Genomic DNA, 22,429 nt, shown 5'->3' on the forward strand with positions numbered 1-22,429 from the left:
ATACTGATGATCCATCCATCGACGCGCCGGTCGGTTGGACGGATTCACCGCATTCAATCACCCGCGTGCTTGCGGGTTACGACTGGACAGCGATGCAGGACGACCTGGCAGTAACACCCAAACCAACCTGGACTAGTTAATCACCTCGCGAAGAAAAATTCCTACTACTGTTGTATGTATTCCTGCCCTCTCATCACTGTTGTATGTATCGGCGTTCTTCCTGGTTAGAGCGAGAGAGAGAGAGAGAGGGGGAGAGAGAGAGCAACCAAGTCAAATCTGCGGTTGATGGTTCGGTTAAGCTTAATTGCATGTGGTTAAGGCCAGCGAGAACACGACGGGCCGTGCGCGGGTGGGTAGCCCAGTACCGCGGTACGTACCCCCGGCGAGCCACATGGGCATGGTGATGATGGGTGGACCGCACGCACGCACACACACACATCAAGATGGCGTGGTGCTCCGGAGTTGGAACATGTACGCGCCGTCGCCATCGATGGCACTCCACAGCAGTAGGAGCTGGACGAAGCAGTGGCATGTCACTATGTCAGTCAGAGAGCTGAGAGTCGACTCGAGAGGGAGTGCCGTACCGTACGTAGTTAGAGGGGGGGGGGGGGGGGGGGGGGGTACGTGCGCGCGGAAGACGGGACGCGATTGGGTTGGGTGCACCGAACCGAACCGGGCCGTGCGTACAGGCGCCGTGCCCGGTTGCACCGGCCATTGATTGCCGGGCTCGAACCGGGCCGGCACACGGCTGGTCATGTCGATCGTCGCTGTGCAGTACAACTGTTGTGTGCCTGTATGCGTACGTACTGCTACAAGACATGAGTACGTACGTACACGGATCGCCTGGCTCCCAGTCCAGTCCAGTCCAGTCCCCAGCTGCTGTCGTCACGGTATCGGGTTCCTATTGGAGATCGGATGGCCCCGCCACCCACGCGCGCGCGTTGCGCTGCGCTGGATCGCATGATTGTACGACGTCGTTGATGCAGTCCGTCGACAGGCAGATCTGGACGTACGGACGGGTGTACTGTCATGTTAATACCGGCAGCCGCTCCTGCGTCCAGGATATCCATCCATCACGCTCCGTGTACGTTTATTCCTGAATATATATATATATATATATATATATATATATATATATATATATATATATATATATATGAGAAAAATTAGCATGCATTTCTTGGCACTCTCTCGGCGCGCTGCGGTTCGATTAGCCGCCGATCGACCTTCTCTGCCAACACCCATGGCATATCTTCAAGCAGCTAGCCCCCCTCTACGTTGAAGCTAGACGACGACGCCCCGCCGGATGATCGGTCGAGAGGCACACCTCCCCAGCATACAGTACTAGCTAGCCAAGTCGCACATCATCAACTGCCGCGGGCGCCGGCGCGTGCATGTTGCGTCCCGAGAGCTTAACCGTGTGAGCAAATCACGGCTTCCCCACAGCGTACCCGTCGAAGGGCGGCCATGCATCAGACGCATCGAGCGGAGCGACAGCCAATAACAAAATCGTATGGGCGATCCCGAGGGATTTGCTTCCCTCGCACCCCACCGCTCTCCCCCCCGGGGTTTCACGTCGCCGGCCAGTGGTGCGCCGCCACGTATCCCATCCCACCGAGGTTGCCGCCGGCACGGCCTACCCCGTAAGCCTACGGAGCAGCCGCTCCAGCTAAGTAGTAGTAGCAACCAGAATGCATTTGAAGAAATTCACGGTGATGAGTACAACAATTTTACATGAAACAGTGAAAGTCTGCAGCAGCAGCAGCAGCAGCAGCGTCCTTGGATCAGTTGGATGGTGGTTGCTGTGTCCATCATGCTAGTACTGTAGCCACTAAAGGGCACCTGCTGCTGCACCACTGCACTGCCACAGTTTGTTGGGGGTGATTAACTAGGAGCTGCCTAATTCCTTTAACTCCAAATCAGAGCTGGGAGAATTTCCACTATACTACTACTACACTGGCTGCATCTCGGCCCAAATCTAAGCAACGCAAACTCACATGCACATGCACCCCGCGTAATTAGCTCCCCACCCCGCCGATCCATATAAGAACCCCGCCACTCCCTCCACTGCCCTCTCGCCGGCCCTCCTCCCCCCACCTCCATCGATCAAGTCACCATCTCTTCACCCTCTCCGGTCACCGTGTCCTCCGATCAGGTCAATCCCTGATCTCACATCGCCCACGTAGCTCCACGGCCGTAGGCTGATCGCTGCAGAGGAAGGATCTGTGAACGAGGATGCTGTCGTCGCACCCGCACGAGGCAGCCATGCTGCCGTACGTGCCGCGGCCGCCGTCGCTGCTGGTGGACCGGCGCTACAGCACCGGCGCCGAGGTGGCGCCCAACTGCCCGCGCTGCGACTCGCCCAACACCAAGTTCTGCTACTACAACAACTACAGCCTCAGCCAGCCGCGCTACTTCTGCAAGGGCTGCCGACGGTACTGGACCAAGGGTGGGTCTCTCCGGAACGTGCCCGTCGGCGGCGGATGCCGGAAGAACCGCCGGGGGAAGTCGTCCGTGCGGTCGGCGTCTGACTCTTTCTCCGGCGTCCGCGACGCCACGTTCGGGCATGGAGGGTTCCCCGGCCCGCTCCGGCCGGACATGGTCCTGGAAGGCATGGTCGGCAACCCGGCGAACCCTGGCCAGGCGATGCACGACGTGCCCACCGCGCCCGACGGCGCGTCCATCGACCTCGCAATGCTCTACTCCAAGTTCCTCAACAACCAGCAGCCGGCCGCCGACGGCAGCCGCGTTGGCTCCGTCACGCCGGAGTCGGCCGGCGGGCACGTCGACGAGACGTTCGACACGTTCAGCGCCTCCAGCGACATGAGCCCCGGCGGCGTTCTGGCGCCTGCGCAGTTCGATGCGAGCCCTGACGGGTTCCTCGAATGGTCTCGACCGGTGAGCAGCGCCGACCCGACTAGTACGGCCAGCGCAGCTACCGCAACCACCATGCTGTGCACCGACGAGAGCGTGCAAGCTGCGCTCGGCGAGCTCAACTTCGCCATGGACCAGAGCTGTTTCGACTCGTTGGGGTTGCCCACGGATGGTGCCGCCGCCAACCTCTCGTCTTGGTGCTCGATCGTGCCGAGCTTGTCGACATGGGAGGAGCCCAAGTACGACTCGCTTGATTCGTTCCCTGACGACACCATGAGCCTCCATGACGGAATCCTTGCTGCCGATCATGACTGGACCGCGGATTGCCAAGGATTGGAAGCTCTCTACATGCCGTAATTAAATATACAGTTGCAGTTCTTCCTTTTTGTCGATTTTTTTGTGATTTTTTGTCAGTCTGTTACGTCGTTCTTTCTTTCAATTTGGTTTGGAAGAACTATATATACACATAGATATATAATGCATGTTCTGAGGAGAGGAGATGGGATGAGGTAATTAAGTACTCATATGTGAAGAAATTAAGGGTCGGTATACTTGTGAGATAGATGTAACCAGGCAACAAAAATAAAGTTTGAAAATATTTGATTATATCGTTCGTATAATATTGACATATTGTCAGTATTTTGTGCAAGCTCCCCTATAGAATATTGTACTGATCTCTAGTACAACTGAACGTTGGCGAGGCATGGCATGAAAATTGCTTATATACCTAAATATTTGTAGCTGGTAAAAATTAAACTAGTTTTTTACAACTACAAGTATTTAGATACAAAGGGAGTAAACTTGACTTGATTCGACTGCATGCTGTGTTGTAATCACATCTTACGGCAAATTATTCCGTAGAAGCCCAATGACCATGCAAGCTCTGAAACTAACTATAGTGTAGCTTAAATCGTCGGCAAATTCACATCGTGAAAATAAGTGGGAGTACCTATGTGGCTTAATTTGTGGTGCAAATGATATCTTGCATGACAAGTATTCAGCAGTGCATGTGTCACTTGTCTCCCTCGTGCTCGTGCTCGTTGGAAATGGTTATTAGTCAAACGAAAGCTAGAGGCCCAATTAAATTCAGAGTAGGGGAGTGGATGCCACAGCCCAGGAATCAATTTTATGAGCTGGGATGATTGTCTCGATTGAATCGAACCACTTGCGTCGATCACGTATCTTTTCTACTCCCTTGATTTTGCGTAAAATCTTGTGTGCGTCATGGTATTATGTTGAATCGAAGAGATCCTTTTCTATTTTGTGCACTTTGTTGCAATCCATTCATATTGGCCAGTCTAGCAATCAAGAAAAACACAAGAAAATATATGTAACACAGGAACTAGCAGAGTTGAGGTCTCCACTTTTTTAATATTGCTGTTGTATTTACTAGAGAGTTATACCGGCAAAGACAGAAAAGAAGACATTACTCCCTCCGTCACGGTTTAGAAGACGCGCTTAGAAATTCTTTGAAACGTATGTGGTTATTGATTGGTTGTGAGATGGGCTGAAAAATAGCATTCACACTACACATGCATATAGAAGTAGTACAACGGAGTACTAATTAGCTGCTAAGAGTAAATGTAATGCGTCTTAAACCTTGTCTATTGTGGAAATGCACGTAAATTTAACCGTGTCTTCTAAACCGTGACAAAGGAAGTAGAGGAGTTGTTATATTGGCCAAATCGCCATAATAACTCTAGCAGAGTCTTCCAAATTGTCATAATTTATGCAATGCCCTTTATATCTGTCCTCGCAGCCTTTGTTTTTTTTTTGGAACGCACAACAGATGACAATTGCATGAGGCGTGAAGGAATCTCATGTACCCCCCCCCCCCCCCTACGCCGGGAGATTGTGGAAAAAGATGCCCTGCTGATGAGCGGGTTCCACTACCATGAAGGCGGTAAATATGGAGACTCAGAGTTTACGCATCAACTCGATGCTTCCTGTGCATATCGAGGCTCCATATAAGGAGGCGGCTTTCTCTTAGGCTGTGTTTAGTTGGACTTTTACATCCAGCTTCTCGCTTCCAGAAGCTATAATTAAGCTAACCAAAGGGATAAAAAGAAAAGCAGATTTTGTAGAAGTTATAACTTATTTGTCGTGTATTTTTCAAAGCTGGTAAACCCCAACTTCAGAGATGCACTTCTAGCTGTCCCTTGAGATTTTCAAAGTATTTAGCCACCTTTGCCACTAGTGAGTGGAAAACGATTCGGTCTGTTCTCGAGCGCTCGTCAAACCCACCCGCACGAGAGGAGCTTGTCGCTCGATCCAGTCAACCAACGGCTCGTTAGGGTTCCTACCACCGCGAGCGCAGCCTCGAGCCGCCGCCAGGCACCTTCACCGCCGCTTTCCCAGCCGTCGGCGTCTCCGCCCGCATAGCCATCGGCGTCTGCCTCCCAGCCGCGACCTCCTCCCACCTCGAGGACTCGTCGGGCCTGTCCCCTCCGCCTACTACATCACCGGAGCAGGAAGGGTCGTCGCCACCCTCCACCGTCGGGCGTCCTTCCACCGACTTCTCCTCTAGCCGCCCCCGACCTCCTCCCTCTATTATGCAAGGTAGTTGCTCCCTTTCATCCCCCCCTTTGTTTCTCCCTCCTCCCCTTCGTCTCTGTCCGGCTGGCCGAAGCACTGTCGGTTGGTCGTCCGCCCGCGCTGGAGCACCGGCTCTCCTTCACACCCACCCCAGTGCCTCCTCCCTCCTTCCTATGCCCCCTCTCTCTTCTAGAAAGAGCCCGATCTGGGCATCCCCTGTTTTGTTATGTAATATAGCTATTTTGTGAGTAGGACGCTGGTTATTTGATAGTTTTGCTTCATATTGCTTGTCATATTGATTAGTAGTGCTGAACAATGTGTTTTTTTGGTTAATATTGGTGCATATATGATGGACATGTTGGTGAGTAGTACTTATTTGAGCCAACTTGATATTTATTTTTCTTGATTGAAGAATGAGTGATAAAGCGGTGTGGGATGATGCACGTCTGAAGAAACTTAGAGAAATATTCAAAGAAGAGGTTGAAAATGGGAATAGCCCCTTAGGATATTTTTACTAAGAAGGGTTGGAATAATGTTATCTTGAATTGGGAAGCAAGAATGGGAAATAAATATCCCAAGGATAAATTTAAGAACAAATGGGATGCAATAAAAAATGAGTGTGTGTTTTTCATGGAGTTAAAAAATGAAGCTACCGGGCTTGGATGGGATGATGCAAAGAGAACCGTTGTTTGCTCTCAAGAATGGTGGAATGAACATATTGCGGTAAGTGTAGCAACTTTTTAATTTCGCATTCTTTTAAATGATTTCATTATCTCATTTGTGCATTTACTTTTCAGAGATACCAAGAGAAGACGAGGAAGAAATGCAATCATTTGAAGTTCAAACGATAGGGTCCGAAGCACCTTGAAGATTTATACGTCATATTTGACAAAGTGTATGTTACAGGGGCTAGTGCTTCTTGTGCTGGAGATATATCCTCTGATGAATCAAGTGATGATAATGCGGCTATTTTGGAGAAACCCGGTGATAGTGATGAAATGAAGTTGGCATCTTTGAAGAAACCAAAAACACGCAAGAAGCGCAAGAAACCCTATGAAAGGGAGCATGAGAAGGAGATGTTGAAGCGTGCATTGTGAACCTTATTTTCTCATGTTGTAGAACTACATTTGCTTCCACTATAAAACAATATTTGCTTATCTTGTGAACCTTATTTGTTTATGTTGTAGCACCTTATTTTCTTATATCAATCATATTTGCTTTTGTTGTGAACTATATATGTTGTGCCAAATATCTATCTATGTTGTGCCAAATATTTTTCAATATTGTTCACGATGAATGTGTTAACATTTTTACATTGTTGTGTAGATGGATGGAAAGATGGAAGAAGTGGCTAGAAAGGGACAAGAGGGAATTAAATTGCTTGCTGAACTTTCACACGAGGCTGCTATCATGGGAAACCTAGCTAACCTCTATGTTTAGTGGTACTTGAACAAAACATACATAGATGCCAAGCAAACTGGACTAGAATGGGTCATGGAGTGTTTTGGTCGGCCCAGATACTTCTATAAAATGTTTCATATGAATCCGGAAGTTTTCATGGCACTTCATGATTTGCTTGTTTCTACATATGGTTTGATATCAACTAGTAATGTGTCATCAATTGAGTCACTGGCCATGTTCTTATGGGTTGTTGGAGGCTCTCAAGCATTTGCTCAAGCTGAAAACCATTTTGTACGCTCGCTTTGGACGGTTCACACAAAGTTAAAGGAAGTTTCGTTATGTTTGCGCAAATTGGCGAAAGATATCATCAAACCGAGAGATCCTACATTTAGCTATGAGCATGAAAAGATTAGATAAGAACGTGTTTGGCCTCATTTCAAAGGCGCTATTGGTACCATAGATGGATCACATGTGCCAGTGACAGTGTCAGTAGATAACGCGGGTAACCATAGATGTCGGGATGGTTTTACATCAGAGAATGTGCTTGCAATATGTGACTTTGATATGATGTTTATGTTGCAAATATGCCCTAGAGGCAATAATAAATTAGTTATTATTATATTTCTTTGTTCATGATAATCGTTTATTATCCATGCTATAATTGTATTGACTGGAAACACAGTGCATGTGTGGATACATAGACAAAACACTGTCCCTAGTAAGCCTCTAGTTGACTAGCTCGTTGATCAAAGATGGTCATGGTTTCCTGACCATAGGCAAGTGTTGTCACTTGATAACGGGATCACATCATTAGGAGAATCATGTGATGGACTAGACCCAAACTAATAGACGTAGCATGTTGATCGTGTCATTTTGTTGCTACTGTTTTCTGTGTGTCAAGTATTTGTTCCTATGACCATGAGATCATATAACTCACTGACACCGGAGGAATGCTTTGTGTGTATCAAACGTCGCAACGTAACTGGGTGACTATGAAGATGCTCTACAGGTATCTCCGAAGGTGTTCGTTGAGTTAGTATGGATCGAGACTGGGATTTGTCACTCCGTGTGACGGAGAGGTATCTCGGGACCCACTCGGTAATACAACATCACACACAAGCCTTGCAAGCAATGTGACTTAGTGTAAGTTGCGGGATCTTGTATTACGGAATGAGTAAAGAGACTTGCCGGTAAACGAGATTGAAATAGGTATGCGGATACTGACGATCGAATCTCGGGCAAGTAACATACCGAAGGACAAAGGGAATTACATACGGGATTATATGAATCCTTCGCACTGAGGTTCAAACGATAAGATCTTCGTAGAATATGTAGGATCCAATATGGGCATCCAGGTGCCGCTATTAGATATTGACCGAGGAGTCACTCGGGTCATGTCTACATAGTTCTCGAACCCGCAGGGTCTGCACACTTAAGGTTCGACGTTGTTTTATGCGTATTTGAGTTATATGGTTGGTTACCGAATGTTGTTCGGAGTCCAGGATGAGATCACGGACGTCACGAGGGTTTCCAGAATGGTCCGGAAACGAAGATTGATATATAGGATGACCTCATTTGATTACCGGAAGGTTTTCGGAGTTACCGGGAATGTACCGGGAATGACGAATGGGTTCTGGGTGTTCACCCCGGGGGGGGGGGGGGCAACCCACCCCGGGGAAGCCCATAGGCCTTGGGGATCGCGCACCAGCCCTTAGTGGGCTGGTGGGACAGCCCAAGAAGGCCCTATGCGCATAGGAAGAAAATCAAAGAGAAAGAAGAAAAAAAAAGAGGAGGTGGGAAAAAGGGGAAGGACTCCTCCTTCCAAACCTAGTTGGATTCGGTTTGGAAGGGGAGGACTCCCCCCTTTGGCTCGGCCGAACCCCTTGGGGGTCCTTGGACCCCAAGGCAAGGCTCCCCCTCTTCCCCCTATATATACGGAGGTTTTAGGGCTGATTTGAGACAACTTTGCCACGGCAGCCCGACCACATACCTCCACGGTTTTACCTCTAGATCGCGTTTCTGCGGAGCTCGGGCGGAGCTCTGCTGAGATTAGATCACCAGCAACCTCCGGAGCGCCGTCACACTGCCGGAGAACTCATCTACCACTCCGTCTCTCTTGCTGGATCAAGAAGGCCGAGATCATCGTCGAGCTGTACGTGTGCTGAACGCGGAGGTGCCGTCCGTTCGGCACTAGATCGTGGGACGGATCGCGGGACGGTTCGCGGGGCGGATCGAGGGACGTGAGGACATTCCACTACATCAACCGCATTTCTTAACACTTCTGTTGTGCGATCTACAAGGGTACGTAGATCAAATATCCCCTCTCGTAGATGGACATCACCATGATAGGTCTTCGTGCGCGTAGGAAATTTTTGTTTCCCATGCGACGTTCCCCAACAGTGGCATCATGAGCTAGGTTCATGCGTAGATGTAATCTCGAGTAGAACACAAAAGTATTTTTGGGCGGTGATGTGCGTTTTGCTGCCCTCCTTAGTCTTTTCTTGATTCCGCGGTATTGTTGGATCAAAGCGGCTCGGACCGACATTACTCGTACGCTTACGAGAGACTGGTTTCATCGCTACGAGTAACTCCGTTGCTCAAAGATGACCGGCGAGTGTCGGTTTCTCCAACTTTAGTTGAATCGGATTTGACCGAGGAGGTCCTTGGATGAGGTTAAATAGCAATTCATATATCTCCGTTGTGGTGTTTGCGTAAGTAAGATGCGATCCTACTAGATACCCATGGTCACCACGTAAAACATGCAACAACAATTAGAGGACGTCTAACTTGTTTTTGCAGGGTATGCTTGTGATGTGATATGGCCAACGATGTGATGTGATATATTGGATGTATGAGATGATCATGTTGTAATAGTTAATATCGACTTGCACGTCGATGGTACGGCAACCGGCAGGAGCCATAGGGTTGTCTTTAAACTAACGTTTGTGCTTGTAGATGTGTTTACTATATTGCTAGGACGTAGCTTTAGTAGTAATATCATGAGTAGCACGACAACCCCGATGGCGACACGTTGATGGAGATCATGACGATGGAGATCATGGTGTGACGCCAATGACAAGAAGATCGTGCCGGTGCTTTGGCGATGGAGATCAAAAAGCACATGATGATGGCCATATCATGTCACTTATGAATTGCATGTGATGTTAATCCTTTATGCACCTTATCTTGCTTAGAACGACGGTAGCATTATGAGGTGATCTCTCACTAAAAATTTCAAGACGAAATTGTGTTCTCCCCGACTGTGCACCGTTGCGACAGTTCTTCGTTTTGAGACACCACGTCATGATCGGGTGTGATAGACTCAACGTTCACATACAACGGGTGCAAAACAGTTGCACACGCGGAACACTCGGGTTAAGCTTGACGATCCTAGCATGTGTAGACATGGCCTCGGAACACATGAGACCGAAAGGTCGAGCATGAATCGTATAGTTGATATGGTTAGCATAGAGATGCTTACCACTGAAACTATTCTCAACTCACGTGATGATCGGACTTGAGATAGTGGATTTGGATCATGTACCACTCAAATGACTAGAGAGATGTACTTTTTGAGTGGGAGTTCTTAAGTAATATGATTAATTGAACTAATTGTCATGAACATAGTCTAATGGTCTTTGCGAATTACGATGTAGCTTGGGCTATAGATCTACTATTTTTATATGTTCCTAGGGAAAATTTAGTTGAAAGTTGATAGTAGCAAACTTTGCAGAGGATTGTCCTCATTGCTGCGCAGAAGGCTTATGTCCTTAATGCACCACTCGGTGTGCTGCACCTCGAGCGTCGTCTGTGGATGCTGTGAACATCCGACATACACGTTTCTGATGACTACACGATAGTTCAGTACAAAATACTTAATGGCTTAGAAGCAAGGCGCCGAAGACGTTTTCAAACGTCACGGAACATAAGAGATGTTCTAAAGAGATGAAATTGTGATTTCATGCTTGTGCCCTTGTTAAGAGGTATGAGACCTCCGACAAGATTCTTTGTCCACGAAGTAAAGGGGAAAAGCTCAATCATTGAGCGTGTGCACAGATTATCTGAGTACGACAATCGCTTGAATCAAGTGGGAGTTGATCTTCCAGATAAGATAGTGATGATTCTCCAAAGTCACTGCCACCAAGCTGTGAGAGCTTCGTGATGAACTATAACATATCAAGGATAGATACAATGATCCTTGATCGATTCGCGATGTTTGACACTGCGAAAGTAGAAATCAAGAAGGAGCAGCAATAGTTGATGGTTAGTAAAACCACTAAGTTTCGACAAAGGCAAGGGCTAGAAGGGATACTTCGTGAAACGGCAAAGCAGTTGCTGCACTAATGAAGAGACCCCAGATTAAACCCAAGCCCGGGACTAAGTGCTTCTGTTATGAGGGGAACGGTCACTGAGGCGGAGCAACTCTAGATACTTGGTAGATAAGAAGGCTGGCAAAAGTCGAAAGAAGTATATTTGATATACATGATGTTGATGTGTACTTTACTAGTACTCCTAGTAGCACGAGGGTATTGGATACCGGTTCGGTTGCTAAGTGATTAGCAACACGAAATGAAAGCTACGGCATAAACGGAGACTAGCTAAAGGCGAGGTGACGATACGTGTTGGAAGTGTTTCCAAGGTTGATATGATCAAACGTCGCACGCTCCCTCTACCATCGGGATTGGTGTTAAACCGAAATAATTGTTATTTGGAGCTTGCGTTAAGCATGAACATGATTGGATCGTGTTTATTGCAATACGATTATTCATTTAAAGAGAATAATGGTTACTCTATTTTCTTGAATAATCACCTTCAATGGTTTATTGAATCTCGATCGTAGTGTTACACATGTTCATGATATTGGTGCCAAAAGATACGAGGTAATGATGATAGTACCACTTACTTGTGGCACTGCCGCTTGAATCATGTTGGTATAAATTGCATGAAGAGGCTCCATGCTGATGGATCTTTATACTCACTTGATTTTGAATCACTAGTGACATGCAAATCATACCACATGAGCAAGGCCTTGTTTTCATTTGAGATGAAACAAGATAGTAACTTGTTGGAAGTGATACATTTTGATGTATGCAGTCCAATGGGTGCTGAGGCACGCAGTGGATATCATTATGTTCTTACTTCAATGACGATTTGAGTGGATACAAGAGTATTTACTTAATGAATCACAAGTCTGAAATATTGAAAAGTTCAATTCTGTTTCGGAGTGAAGTTCGTCGTAACAAGAGGATAAACTGTCTACGATATGATCATAGAAATGAATATCTGAGTTACGAGTTTTGGTACGCAGTTAAGACAATGTGGAAATTGTTTTGCAGTTCATGCCACCTGGAACATCATAGTGTGATGATGTGTCTGAACGTCATAGCCACACACTATTTGGTATGGTGCATGCTATGATGTCTCTTATCGAATTACCACTATCGTTTATGGGTTATGCATTAGAGACAATCGCATTCACTTTAAATAGGGCACCGCATATTTCCGTTGAGATGACACAGTATAGATTGAGGTTTAGAGAAATCTAAACTGTCGTTTCTTGAAAGTTTGGGGCTTCGACACTTATGTGAAAAAGTTTCAGTCTGATAAGCTCGAACCCAAAGCGGATAAATGCATCTTCATAGGATATCCAAAACAGTTGGGTACATCTCCTATCTCAGATCCGAAAGCAAAGTGTTTGTTTCTAGAAACGGATCCTTTCTCGAGGAAAGGTTTCTCTCGAAAGAATTGAGTGGGAGGATGGTAGAACTTGATGAGGTTATTGAACCATCACTTCAACTAGTGTGTAGCAGGGCGCAGGAAGTTGTTCCTGTGGCGCCTACACCAATTGAAGTGAAAGCTGATGATGGTGATCATCGAGCATCGGAGCAAGTTACTACAAACCTCGTAGGTTGACAAGCTCGCGTACTACTGCAGAGTGGTACGGTAACCCTGTCTTGGAGGTCATGTTGTTGAGCAACAGTGAACCTACGAGTTATGAAGAAAGCAATGGTGGGCCCGGGTTCCGACAAATGGCTGGAGACCATGAAATCCGAGAGAGGATCCATGTATGAAAACAAAGTGTAGACTTTGGAAGAACTATTTGATGGTCATAGGACTATTGAGTAAAGATGGATCTTTAAAAGGAAGACAGACGATGATGGTGATAAGTCACTATTAAGAAAAGCTCAACTTCTCGCAAAGATGTTTCCGACAAGATCAAACAGTTGACTATGATGAGACTTTCTCACTCGTAGCGATGCTAAAAATCTGTTAGAATTATGTTAGTAGTTGTTGCATTATTTATGAAATATTGCACATAGGATGTCAAAACATTGTTTCCTCGACGGTTTCCTTGAGCAAACATTGTATGTGATACAACCAGGAGGTTTTGTCGATCCTAAAGATACTAGCAAGTATGCAAGCTCCAGCGATCCTTCAATGGACTGGTGCAAGCATCTCGGAGTTGGAATATACACTTTGATGAGATGATCAAAGATTTTCGGTTTGTACAAGGTTTATGAGAAACTTGTATTTCCAAAGAAGTGAGTGGGAGCACTATAGAATTTCTGATAAGTATATGTGGTTGACATATTGTGGATCAGAAGTAATATAGAATTTCTGTAAAGCATACAAGGTTGTTTGAAAGGAGTTTTCAAAGGAGTACCTGGATTGCGCTACTTGAACGTTGAGCATCAAAGATCTATGGAGATAGATCGAAAGCGCTTAATGGAAGTTTCAACAAGATCCATGTCTTGACAAGTTTTTGAAGGAGTTCAAAATAGGTCAGCAAAGAAGGAGTTCTTGGTTGCGTTGTGAGGTGTGAATTTGAGTAAGACTCAAAACCCGACCCCGGCAGAATAAAGAGAATAGACGAAGGTCGTCTTCTATGCCTTAGCCGTAGACTCTAAAGTATGCCATGCTGAGTACCGCACCTGATGTGTACCTTGCAGCAAGTCTGTTAAGAGGTACACAGAGTGATCCAGAATTGAATCACTGATCAGCGGTCAAAATTTATCCTTAGTAACTGATGGACTAAGGAATATTTCTCGATTATGGAGGTGGTTAAAGAGTTCGTCGTAAAGGGTTACGTCGATGCAAGCTTTGACACTAATCCGAATAACTATGAGTAGTGAAACGGATTCGTATAGTAGAGTAGATATTTGGAGTATTTCCGAATAGCACATAGTAGCAGCATCTATAAGATGACATAAAGATTTGTAAAGAACACACGGGTCTGAAAGTTTCAGAACCGTTGACTAAAACCGCTCTCACGAGCAAGACGTGATCAGACCCCATGACTATATGGGTGTTGGACTCGTTGGAATCACATGGTGATGTGAACAAGATTATTGACTCTTGTGCAAGTGGGAGACTGTTGGAAATATGCCCTAGAGGCAATAATAAATTAGTTATTATTATATTTCTTTGTTCATGATAATCGTTTATTATCCATGCTATAATTGTATTGATTGGAAACACAGTGCATGTGTGGATACATAGACAAAACACTGTCCCTAGTAAGCCTCTAGTTGACTAGCTCGTTGATCAAAGATGGTCAAGGTTTCCTGACCATAGGCAAGTGTTGTCACTTGATAACGGGATCACATTATTAGGAGAATCATGTGATGGACTAGACCCAAACTAATAGACGTAGCATGTTGATCGTGTCATTTTGTTGCTACTGTTTTCTGCGTGTCAAGTATTTGTTCCTATGACCATGAGATCATATAACTCACTGACACCGGAGGAATGCTTTATATGTATCAAACGTCGCAACGTAACTGGGTGACTATGAAGATTCTCTACAGGTATCTCTGAAGGTGTTCGTTGAGTTAGTATGGATCGAGACTGGGATTTGTCACTCCGTGTGACGGAGAGGTATCTCAGGGCCCACTCAGTAATACAACATCACACACAAGCCTTGCAAGCAATGTGACTTAGTGTAAGTTGCGGGATCTTGTATTACGGAATGAGTAAAGAGACTTGCCGGTAAACGAGATTGAAATAGGTATGCGGATACTGACGATCGAATCTCGGGCAAGTAACATACCGAAGGACAAAGGGAATGACATACGGGATTATATGAATCCTTGGCACTGAGGTTCAAACGATAAGATCTTCGTAGAATATGTAGGATCCAATATGGGCATCCAGGTCCCGCTATTGGATATTGACCGAGGAGTCACTCGGGTCATGTCTACATAGTTCTCGAACCCGCAGGGTCTGCACACTTAAGGTTCGACGTTGTTTTATGCGTATTTGAGTTATATGGTTGGTTACCGAATGTTGTTCGGAGTCCCGGATGAGATCATGGATGTCACGAGGGTTTCCGAAATGGTCCGGAAACGAAGATTGATATATAGGATGACCTCATTTGATTACCGGAAGGTTTTCGGAGTTACCGGGAATGTACCGGGAATGACGAATGGGTTCCGGGTGTTCACCGGGAGGGGGGGGCAACCCACCCCGGGGAAGCCCATAGGCCTTGGGGGTGGCTCACCAGCCCTTAGTGGGCTGGTGGGACATCCCAAGACGGCCCTATGCGCCATAGGAAGAAAATCAAAGAGAAAAAGGAAAAAAAGAGGAGGTGGGAAAAAGGGGAAGGACTCCTCCTTCCAAACCTAGTTGGATTCGGTTTGGAAGGGGAGGACTCCCCCCTTTGGCTCGGCCGAACCCCTTGAGGGTCCTTGGACCCCAAGGCAAGGCTCCCCCTCTTCCCCCTATATATACAGAGGTTTTAGGGCTGATTTGAGACAACTTTGCCATGGCAGCCCGACCACATACCTCCACGGTTTTACCTCTAGATCTCGTTTCTGCGGAGCTCGGGCGGAGCTCTGCTGAGATTAGATCACCACCAACCTCCGGAGCGCCGTCACGCTGCCAGAGAACTCATCTACCTCTTCGTCTCTCTTGCTGGATCAAGAAGGCCGAGATCATCATCGAGCTGTACGTGTGCTGAACGCGGAGGTGTCGTCCGTTCGGCACTAGATCGTGGGACAGATCGCGGGACAGTTCGCGGGGTGGGTCGAGGGACGTGAGGACGTTCCACTACATCAACCGCATTTCTTAACGCTTCTGATGTGCGATCTACAAGGGTACGTAGATCAAATATCCCCTCTCGTAGATGGACATCACCATGATAGGTCTTCGTGCGCGTAGGAAATTTTTGTTTCCCATGCGACGTTCCCCAACAGTTTACCTTTATGGTTGCGGGTTGGCCGGGCTCTACACATGACTCAAGGGTCATAAATCATGCATTGGCACACTTCTCTTCATTTCCTGTACCTCCCAAAGGTGTAACATCAAAACCTATGTCATCACTCATTATATTGTTATGCGAGACACACACTGGGTGATTTGATTATCGTTTTTAGGGAAATACTATCTTGTGGGATACGGATATGCAAACCGAATAGTCTATCTTGCTCCTCTTAAGGGGAGTACACACCATCTGCCAGAATTTCGACTTCATCGTCACCGTCCACCTCAAGGGAGGTACATACCATCTGCCAGAATTTCGACTTCATAGTCACTGTTCAACTTTGCACATTCCTCCCTTCGCAATGTCGTTGAGCGTGCTTTTGGGGTGCTCAAGCAGAAATGGCGCATATTGAAAGGGGTCCCAAGTTTCTCACCTTGTATGCAAAAGCATATCATCATTGCTTGCATGGCATTGCCCAACTTCATTCGTGATAGCAAGTTGGGTGGCACTTTTCTTTTGCTAAATGTGATGCCGGTGATGAGTATGTACCTCCATTGCTACGACAGGAAGTAACACCAACACAAGAGGATCCCGTTGAAGAGGAGGAGAATGAAGAGACCATGGATATTATTCATAGTGGGATAGCGGATGCTTGTCTTGTGATAGCAACATAGGTTAACTATCTTTGATGGAGGTTATCATCATGTGAACCATATGTATATTATATGGTGCATGTATTTTGTAATATTATTATGGTATCAATATCTATTTATATGTAATATGCAACATGAAAGTATAAGCGCTAAATCTGTATATGTTAGTTGTGAATCATCTCAATTGTCATAATTTTTCTTTGCAAAACAGTCGTTCTATTGCCTACCAATGTAAACATCACCAGTTTACGATCAAGTTGCACATAAAAAATGACTCATTATCCAGGGTCATTACATACAATTCACACTCAAATCTACAGTTTCACAGTTGTTTCAGCCAAGCAGCTTTCAGCTTTTCCACAACTGAAAGTTCATATCAACTTTTTTACAGCTCACAACTCACAGGAGATTTTACACAATCCGCAGCTGAACCAAACACAGCCTTAGAGTGTTTACAACCACTCACCACCCAAGAAACTATTTTTATAGTTTTGTGTTTGTGTAAGATCTTTCATGAACTAGTCATTGTTGGGTGGATATGAGGAGGCCTCTCTGGTTACTAAGGTGGTTTGGTCCCTTCTCTTGGGGGTTCGGTTGTGTGGTGGTGAGCGGTATTCTAGAAGAAACATGTGTCCTAACTCCTAATGAGATTCCATGTCGATAATAACAATGTCATCCATGGACATTGTTTCTCTCTTTGGAGGAATACTCGAAGAATCACGGTCACAACTTCTTCTTGGCGGCGGTTGCATTTGTAGCTGGAGGTCGTTCCATTTGCGGTTGAGGCTATGTGAGCACGACTACTTTCAACATGCAAGCATCGTGCAAGGATGAGTTGATGACATGTTTTTTGTTGAGCAGTGCTTCATGCCTAATTTTACCAGGTTCTTCTCCATTGCCAGGTTTTTGCATCTATTAATCAACCTTGTCGTGTGAGGTTTTCAGCCTAGTATTTTCATAAGTCAAGTCAAACAAAGCACATGCCCTCTTGATGAGGCACCATAACAAAATCCTTGTTGGTCCTATGACAATTGTATAATACTCCTATAGAGTAAACTGGGAACGAGGTAACTAGAAACTTCCAGATACAAGAGAAGAAGATTTGTTTCCTTATTAATTAATAAAGATGAAGTTTACTATCTAATTAGTGAATCGGCGTATATATGGTTAGAAGGGTGATTGTACCAGCAACACACAACGGATCAAACTTCATGTTTGATGCCTCACATGTCTCACTAAGTTGGGATATTAATGTAGTGAGAGACAACTTCCCAGTCGATATTGAGGCACCCATAATTGTTGCTTAGTCAGACTTATGTGAGTGTGCGTGTGTATGCGCGACCGTTTGCATTTACAATGCCCTGGTGTTTTTCTAATCCCATAATTTTGAAGTTGTCAAACTGAAGCTTCACATTTCTCTAATTCCATCGAATGTCCAGCTAGCCAGGCAATAAGTAACGTAAGTGAGACTAATTCTTTAGTAGAGTAATTCTGCAATATAATGGAATTATGTCGTCACCATGGCTTCTAAACATGTTCACTTTGTACCATGCAACAATTGCTGTAAAGCGAGTTATGTTTTCTTCACAAATAAACCATGGGTCTATGCATGCGAGAAGAAAATCCCCCTCTCCCCTCCCTCATCGACCCACGTGCGACGGGGAGGGCGCCCCTTCCACCGCCGCCTCTAGCCATCTCCACCCCGTGCCTCCTCCCTCGTCGTCGCCACATGGCCTGGCTGGGCAAAGCCTGGACGATGCCGACACCGACAGGGCTTCTCGGCTCCTCGCGCGCTGGCCCTCGAGCGGGAGGGGCAGGCACGACACGATGCAGTGCTAGCGACATGCCCTGCGGCGCTCTGCTCTCCTGCGCTGCATCAGCGGTGTCGGGTTGTGTGTTGTGTGCTGGGCGGCATGGTCTTGGTGGTGCACGCCGGCAAGGGCGACTGGCTCTTCCCCGATCTGATCTCGTAAAGGGAGCTCCTTCGCTAGCTGTGCGCGGCTACGGTCGTCTCGGGCACCGACGCCTCGGCCTCTTTGTCGCGGCTGCGTGGTGGGGGGGCTGGGTGACCGGCGGTGGGGTTGCCCCACTGCTACTCAGTTATTAGGCATGGGTGGGGGTCGTGGAGTCTCGACATGCGGTGTAGGCTGATGGCGGCGAGTCTCCTTCTCTTGGGTTCAAGCCTACGGTGCGCGGGGCTGGGAAGGTGACGGTGGTTCTAGCCACACGTGTAATGGGGAAGGCTTGGAGCTAGGGTTCATGCTCGGGGGGAGGGGGACAGATCTCTGCCCGAGGCGGATCGAAGTTGCTGCTTCGGGTGGGTGCGGTTGGCCTCGGCCCGGGATGTGCTCGCGAGCGGCGTCTTCCTCTCGCGGGTGTTGTGGGAGTTGGTGGTGGTCGTGCATTGCTTCTCATGTCGTCGGATCGGCGCCAAAGACCACATACATGACGTTGTGCGTGCTCACTTGGGCCAAGGCCAGAGGTCTATGGTGAAGACTTGCTTAACAACGGTCGTCAAGAGTCATCGATTCGTGTCTCCCTGATACGTCCATTTTGCATCATGTTTTCATGTTGATATTTATCGCTTCTTTGGCTGTTATTTCACTTCACGGTACAATTCTTATGCCTTTTCTCTCTTATTTTGCAAGGTTTACATGAAGAGGGAGAATGCCGGCAACTGGAATTCTGGCCTGAAAGTGGAGCAAAGTTGAGATACCTATTCTGTGCAACTCCAAACGCCATAAAAATAAACGAGGATTTTTTTCCTGATTTATCAAAAATATTGGGCCGAAGAAGTGCCAGAGGGGCGCCGGGGGTTGGCCACAAGCCTGCACGACGCGACCACCCCCCAGGTCGCGCCATGAGGGCTTGTGGGCAACCTGCTGGCCCACTTGTCCCCCTCTTTTCCTATATGAAGGGTTTCGTCCACGAAAAAATAAGGGAGGAGCTTTTTCGTGGATTCGCTGCCGCCACGAGGCGGAACTTGAGCAGAACCAACCTAGAGCTCCAGCAGGACGATCCTGCCGGGGAAACTTCCCTCCCGGAGGGGGAAATCGTCGCCATCGTCATCACCAACACTCCTCTCATCGGAGGGGACTCGTCACCATCAACATCTTCATCAGCACCATCTCATCTCCAAACCCTAGTTCATCACTTTAACCAATCTCCGTCTCGCAACTCCGATTGGTACTTGTAAGGTTGCTAGTAGTGTTGATTACTCTTTGTAGTTGATGCTAGTTGGATTATTTGGTGGAAGAGTTTATGTTCAGATCCTTGATGTTACTCATTACCTCTCTGGTCATGAACATGATTATGCTTTGTGAGTAGTTACTTTGGTTCCTGAGGACATGAGATAAGTCATGCTAATAGTAGTCATGTGAATTTGGTATTCGTTCGGTAATTTGATATGTTGTATGTTGTTTTTCCTCTAGTGGTGTTATGTGAACGTCGACTACATAACACTTCACCATTATTTGGGCCTAGAGGAAGGCATTGGGAAGTAGTAAGTAGATGATGGGTTGCTAGAGTGACAGAAGCTTAAACCCTAGTTTATGCGTTGCTTCGTAAGGGGCTGATTTGGATCCACTAGTTTAGTGCTATGGTTAGACTTTGTCTTAATTCTTCTTTCGTAGTTGCGGATGCTTGCGAGAGGGGTTAATCATAAGTGGGATGCTTGTCCAAGTAAGGGCAGTACCCAAGGGCTGGTCCACCCACATATCAAACTATCAAAGTAACAAACGTGAATCATATGAACATGATGAAACTAGCATGACAGAAATTTCCGTGTGTCCTCGGGAGCAATTTTCCTCCTATAAGACTTTGTCTAGGCTTGTCCCTTGCTACAAAAGGGATTGGGCCACTTTTCTACACCATTGCTACTTTTGTTACTTGTTGCTCGCTACGAATTATCTCACCACACAATCACTTGTTACCGACAATTTCAGTGCTTGCAGATTTTACCTTGCTGAAAACCACTTGTTAGATCCTTCTGCTCCTCGTTGGGTTCGACACTCTTACTTATCGAAAGGACTATGATTGATCCCCTATACTTGTGGGTCATCAAGCCTCTTTTCTGGTGCCGTTGCCGGGGAGTGAAGCGCCTTTGGTAAGTGGAACTTGGTAAGAAAACATTCATATAGTGTGCTGAAATTTATTGTCACTTGTCACTATGGATACTAATCCTTTGAGGGGCTTGTTCAGGGTATCTTCACCTCGAACGGAAGCACAAATAGTTGATCCTCAACCTGCTGCACCTAATGAAAATATTTTCTTTGAATTTCCTTCGGGTATGCTTGAGAACCTGCTGGCTAATCCTTTTAGAGTAGATGGAACATCACATCCACACTTGCATCTAATCTATGTAGATGAAGTTTGTGGTTTATTTAAGCTTGCAGGTTTGCCCGAGGATGAGGTCAAGAAGAGGGTATTTCCTTTATCTTTGAAGGATAAAGCGTTGACATGGCATAGGCTATGTGATGATACTGGATCATCGGACTACAATCGGTTGAAATTGGAATTTCATCAAAAGTTTTATCCTATGCATTTAGTACATCGTGATCGTAATTATATTTATAATTTTTGGCCTCGTGACAGAGAAAGCATCGCTCAAGCTTGGGGGAGGCTTAAATCAATGCTATATTCATGCCTCAATCATGATCTCTCGAGAGAAATTATCATTCAGAACTTCTATGCTGGGCTTTCTCATGATGATCGCACCATGCTTGACACTTCTTGTACCGGTTCTTTTATGAAGAGAGATATTGACTTCGAATGGAATTTATTGGAGAGAATTAAACGCAACTATGAAGATTGGGAGCTTGAAGAAGGTAAGGAGTCAGGTATGAATTTCACATTTGATTGTGTTAAGTCCTTTGTTGAGACAAATACCTTTAGTGATTTTAGCGCTAAGTATGGACTTGACTCTGAGATAGTAGCTTCATTGTGTGAATCCTTTGCTGCTCATATTGATCTCCCCAAAGAGAAGTGGTTTAAATATCATCCTCCTTTAGAAGTCAATGTAGTTAAACCCACTCCAGTTGAAGAGAAAGTCATTGCCTATAATGATCCTGTTGTTCCCAGTGCTTACATTGAGAAACCACCTTTCCCTGTTAGGATAAAGGATCATTCTAAAGCTTCAACTGTGATATGTAGAGGCTACATTAGAACACCTACACCCATTGAGCAAATTAGAGTTGAACCTAGCATTGCTATTATCAAAGATCTTCTGTCCGACGATGTTGATGGACATAATATTCACTTCTGTGAAGATGCTGCTAGAATTGCTAAACCTCACACTAGAGACAAACATAGGCTTGTTGTTGGCATGCCTGTGGTTTCTGTTAAGATAGGAGATCATTGTTATCATGGTTTATGTCACGTGAGTGCTAGTGTTAGTGCAATACCTCAATCCTTACACGATGAAATCAAAGATGAGATTGCACCTCTTGAGATAGAACCCATTGATGTCACTATTCAGCTTGCCAATAGAGATACTATCTGCCCTGTGGGAATTGTTAGGGATGTTGAAGTCTTGTGTGGTAAAATGAAGTATCCTGCTGATTTCCTCATTCTTGCTACCGCACAAGATAGCTTTTGTCCCATCATTTTTGGTAGACCTTTCTCAATACTGTCAATGCTCATATTGATTGTGAGAAGCAAACTGCCATTGTTGGCTTTGAAGGTGTGTCACATGAGTTCAATTTCTCTAAGTTTGGTAGACAACCTCATGAAAAGGAGTTGCCTAGTAGGGATGAAACTATTGCCT

At 46.1% G+C, this 22,429-nt stretch overlaps 1 protein-coding gene across 1 annotated transcript; it reads left to right on the plus strand.

Annotated features, from left to right (window-relative positions):
* Window positions 1-1,999: 1,999 nt before the first annotated feature.
* On the plus strand, window positions 2,000-3,480 carry LOC123440479 (dof zinc finger protein MNB1A-like). The gene has a single exon (XM_045117044.1). It carries the CDS (start codon window positions 2,236-2,238, stop codon window positions 3,229-3,231), a length of 996 nt encoding a protein of 331 aa, XP_044972979.1. The 5' UTR covers window positions 2,000-2,235; the 3' UTR covers window positions 3,232-3,480.
* Window positions 3,481-22,429: the final 18,949 nt, after the last annotated feature.

The sequence above is a fragment of the Hordeum vulgare genome, chromosome 3H (genome assembly GCF_904849725.1).
Source record: "Hordeum vulgare subsp. vulgare chromosome 3H, MorexV3_pseudomolecules_assembly, whole genome shotgun sequence".
Taxonomy (NCBI): domain Eukaryota; kingdom Viridiplantae; phylum Streptophyta; class Magnoliopsida; order Poales; family Poaceae; genus Hordeum; species Hordeum vulgare.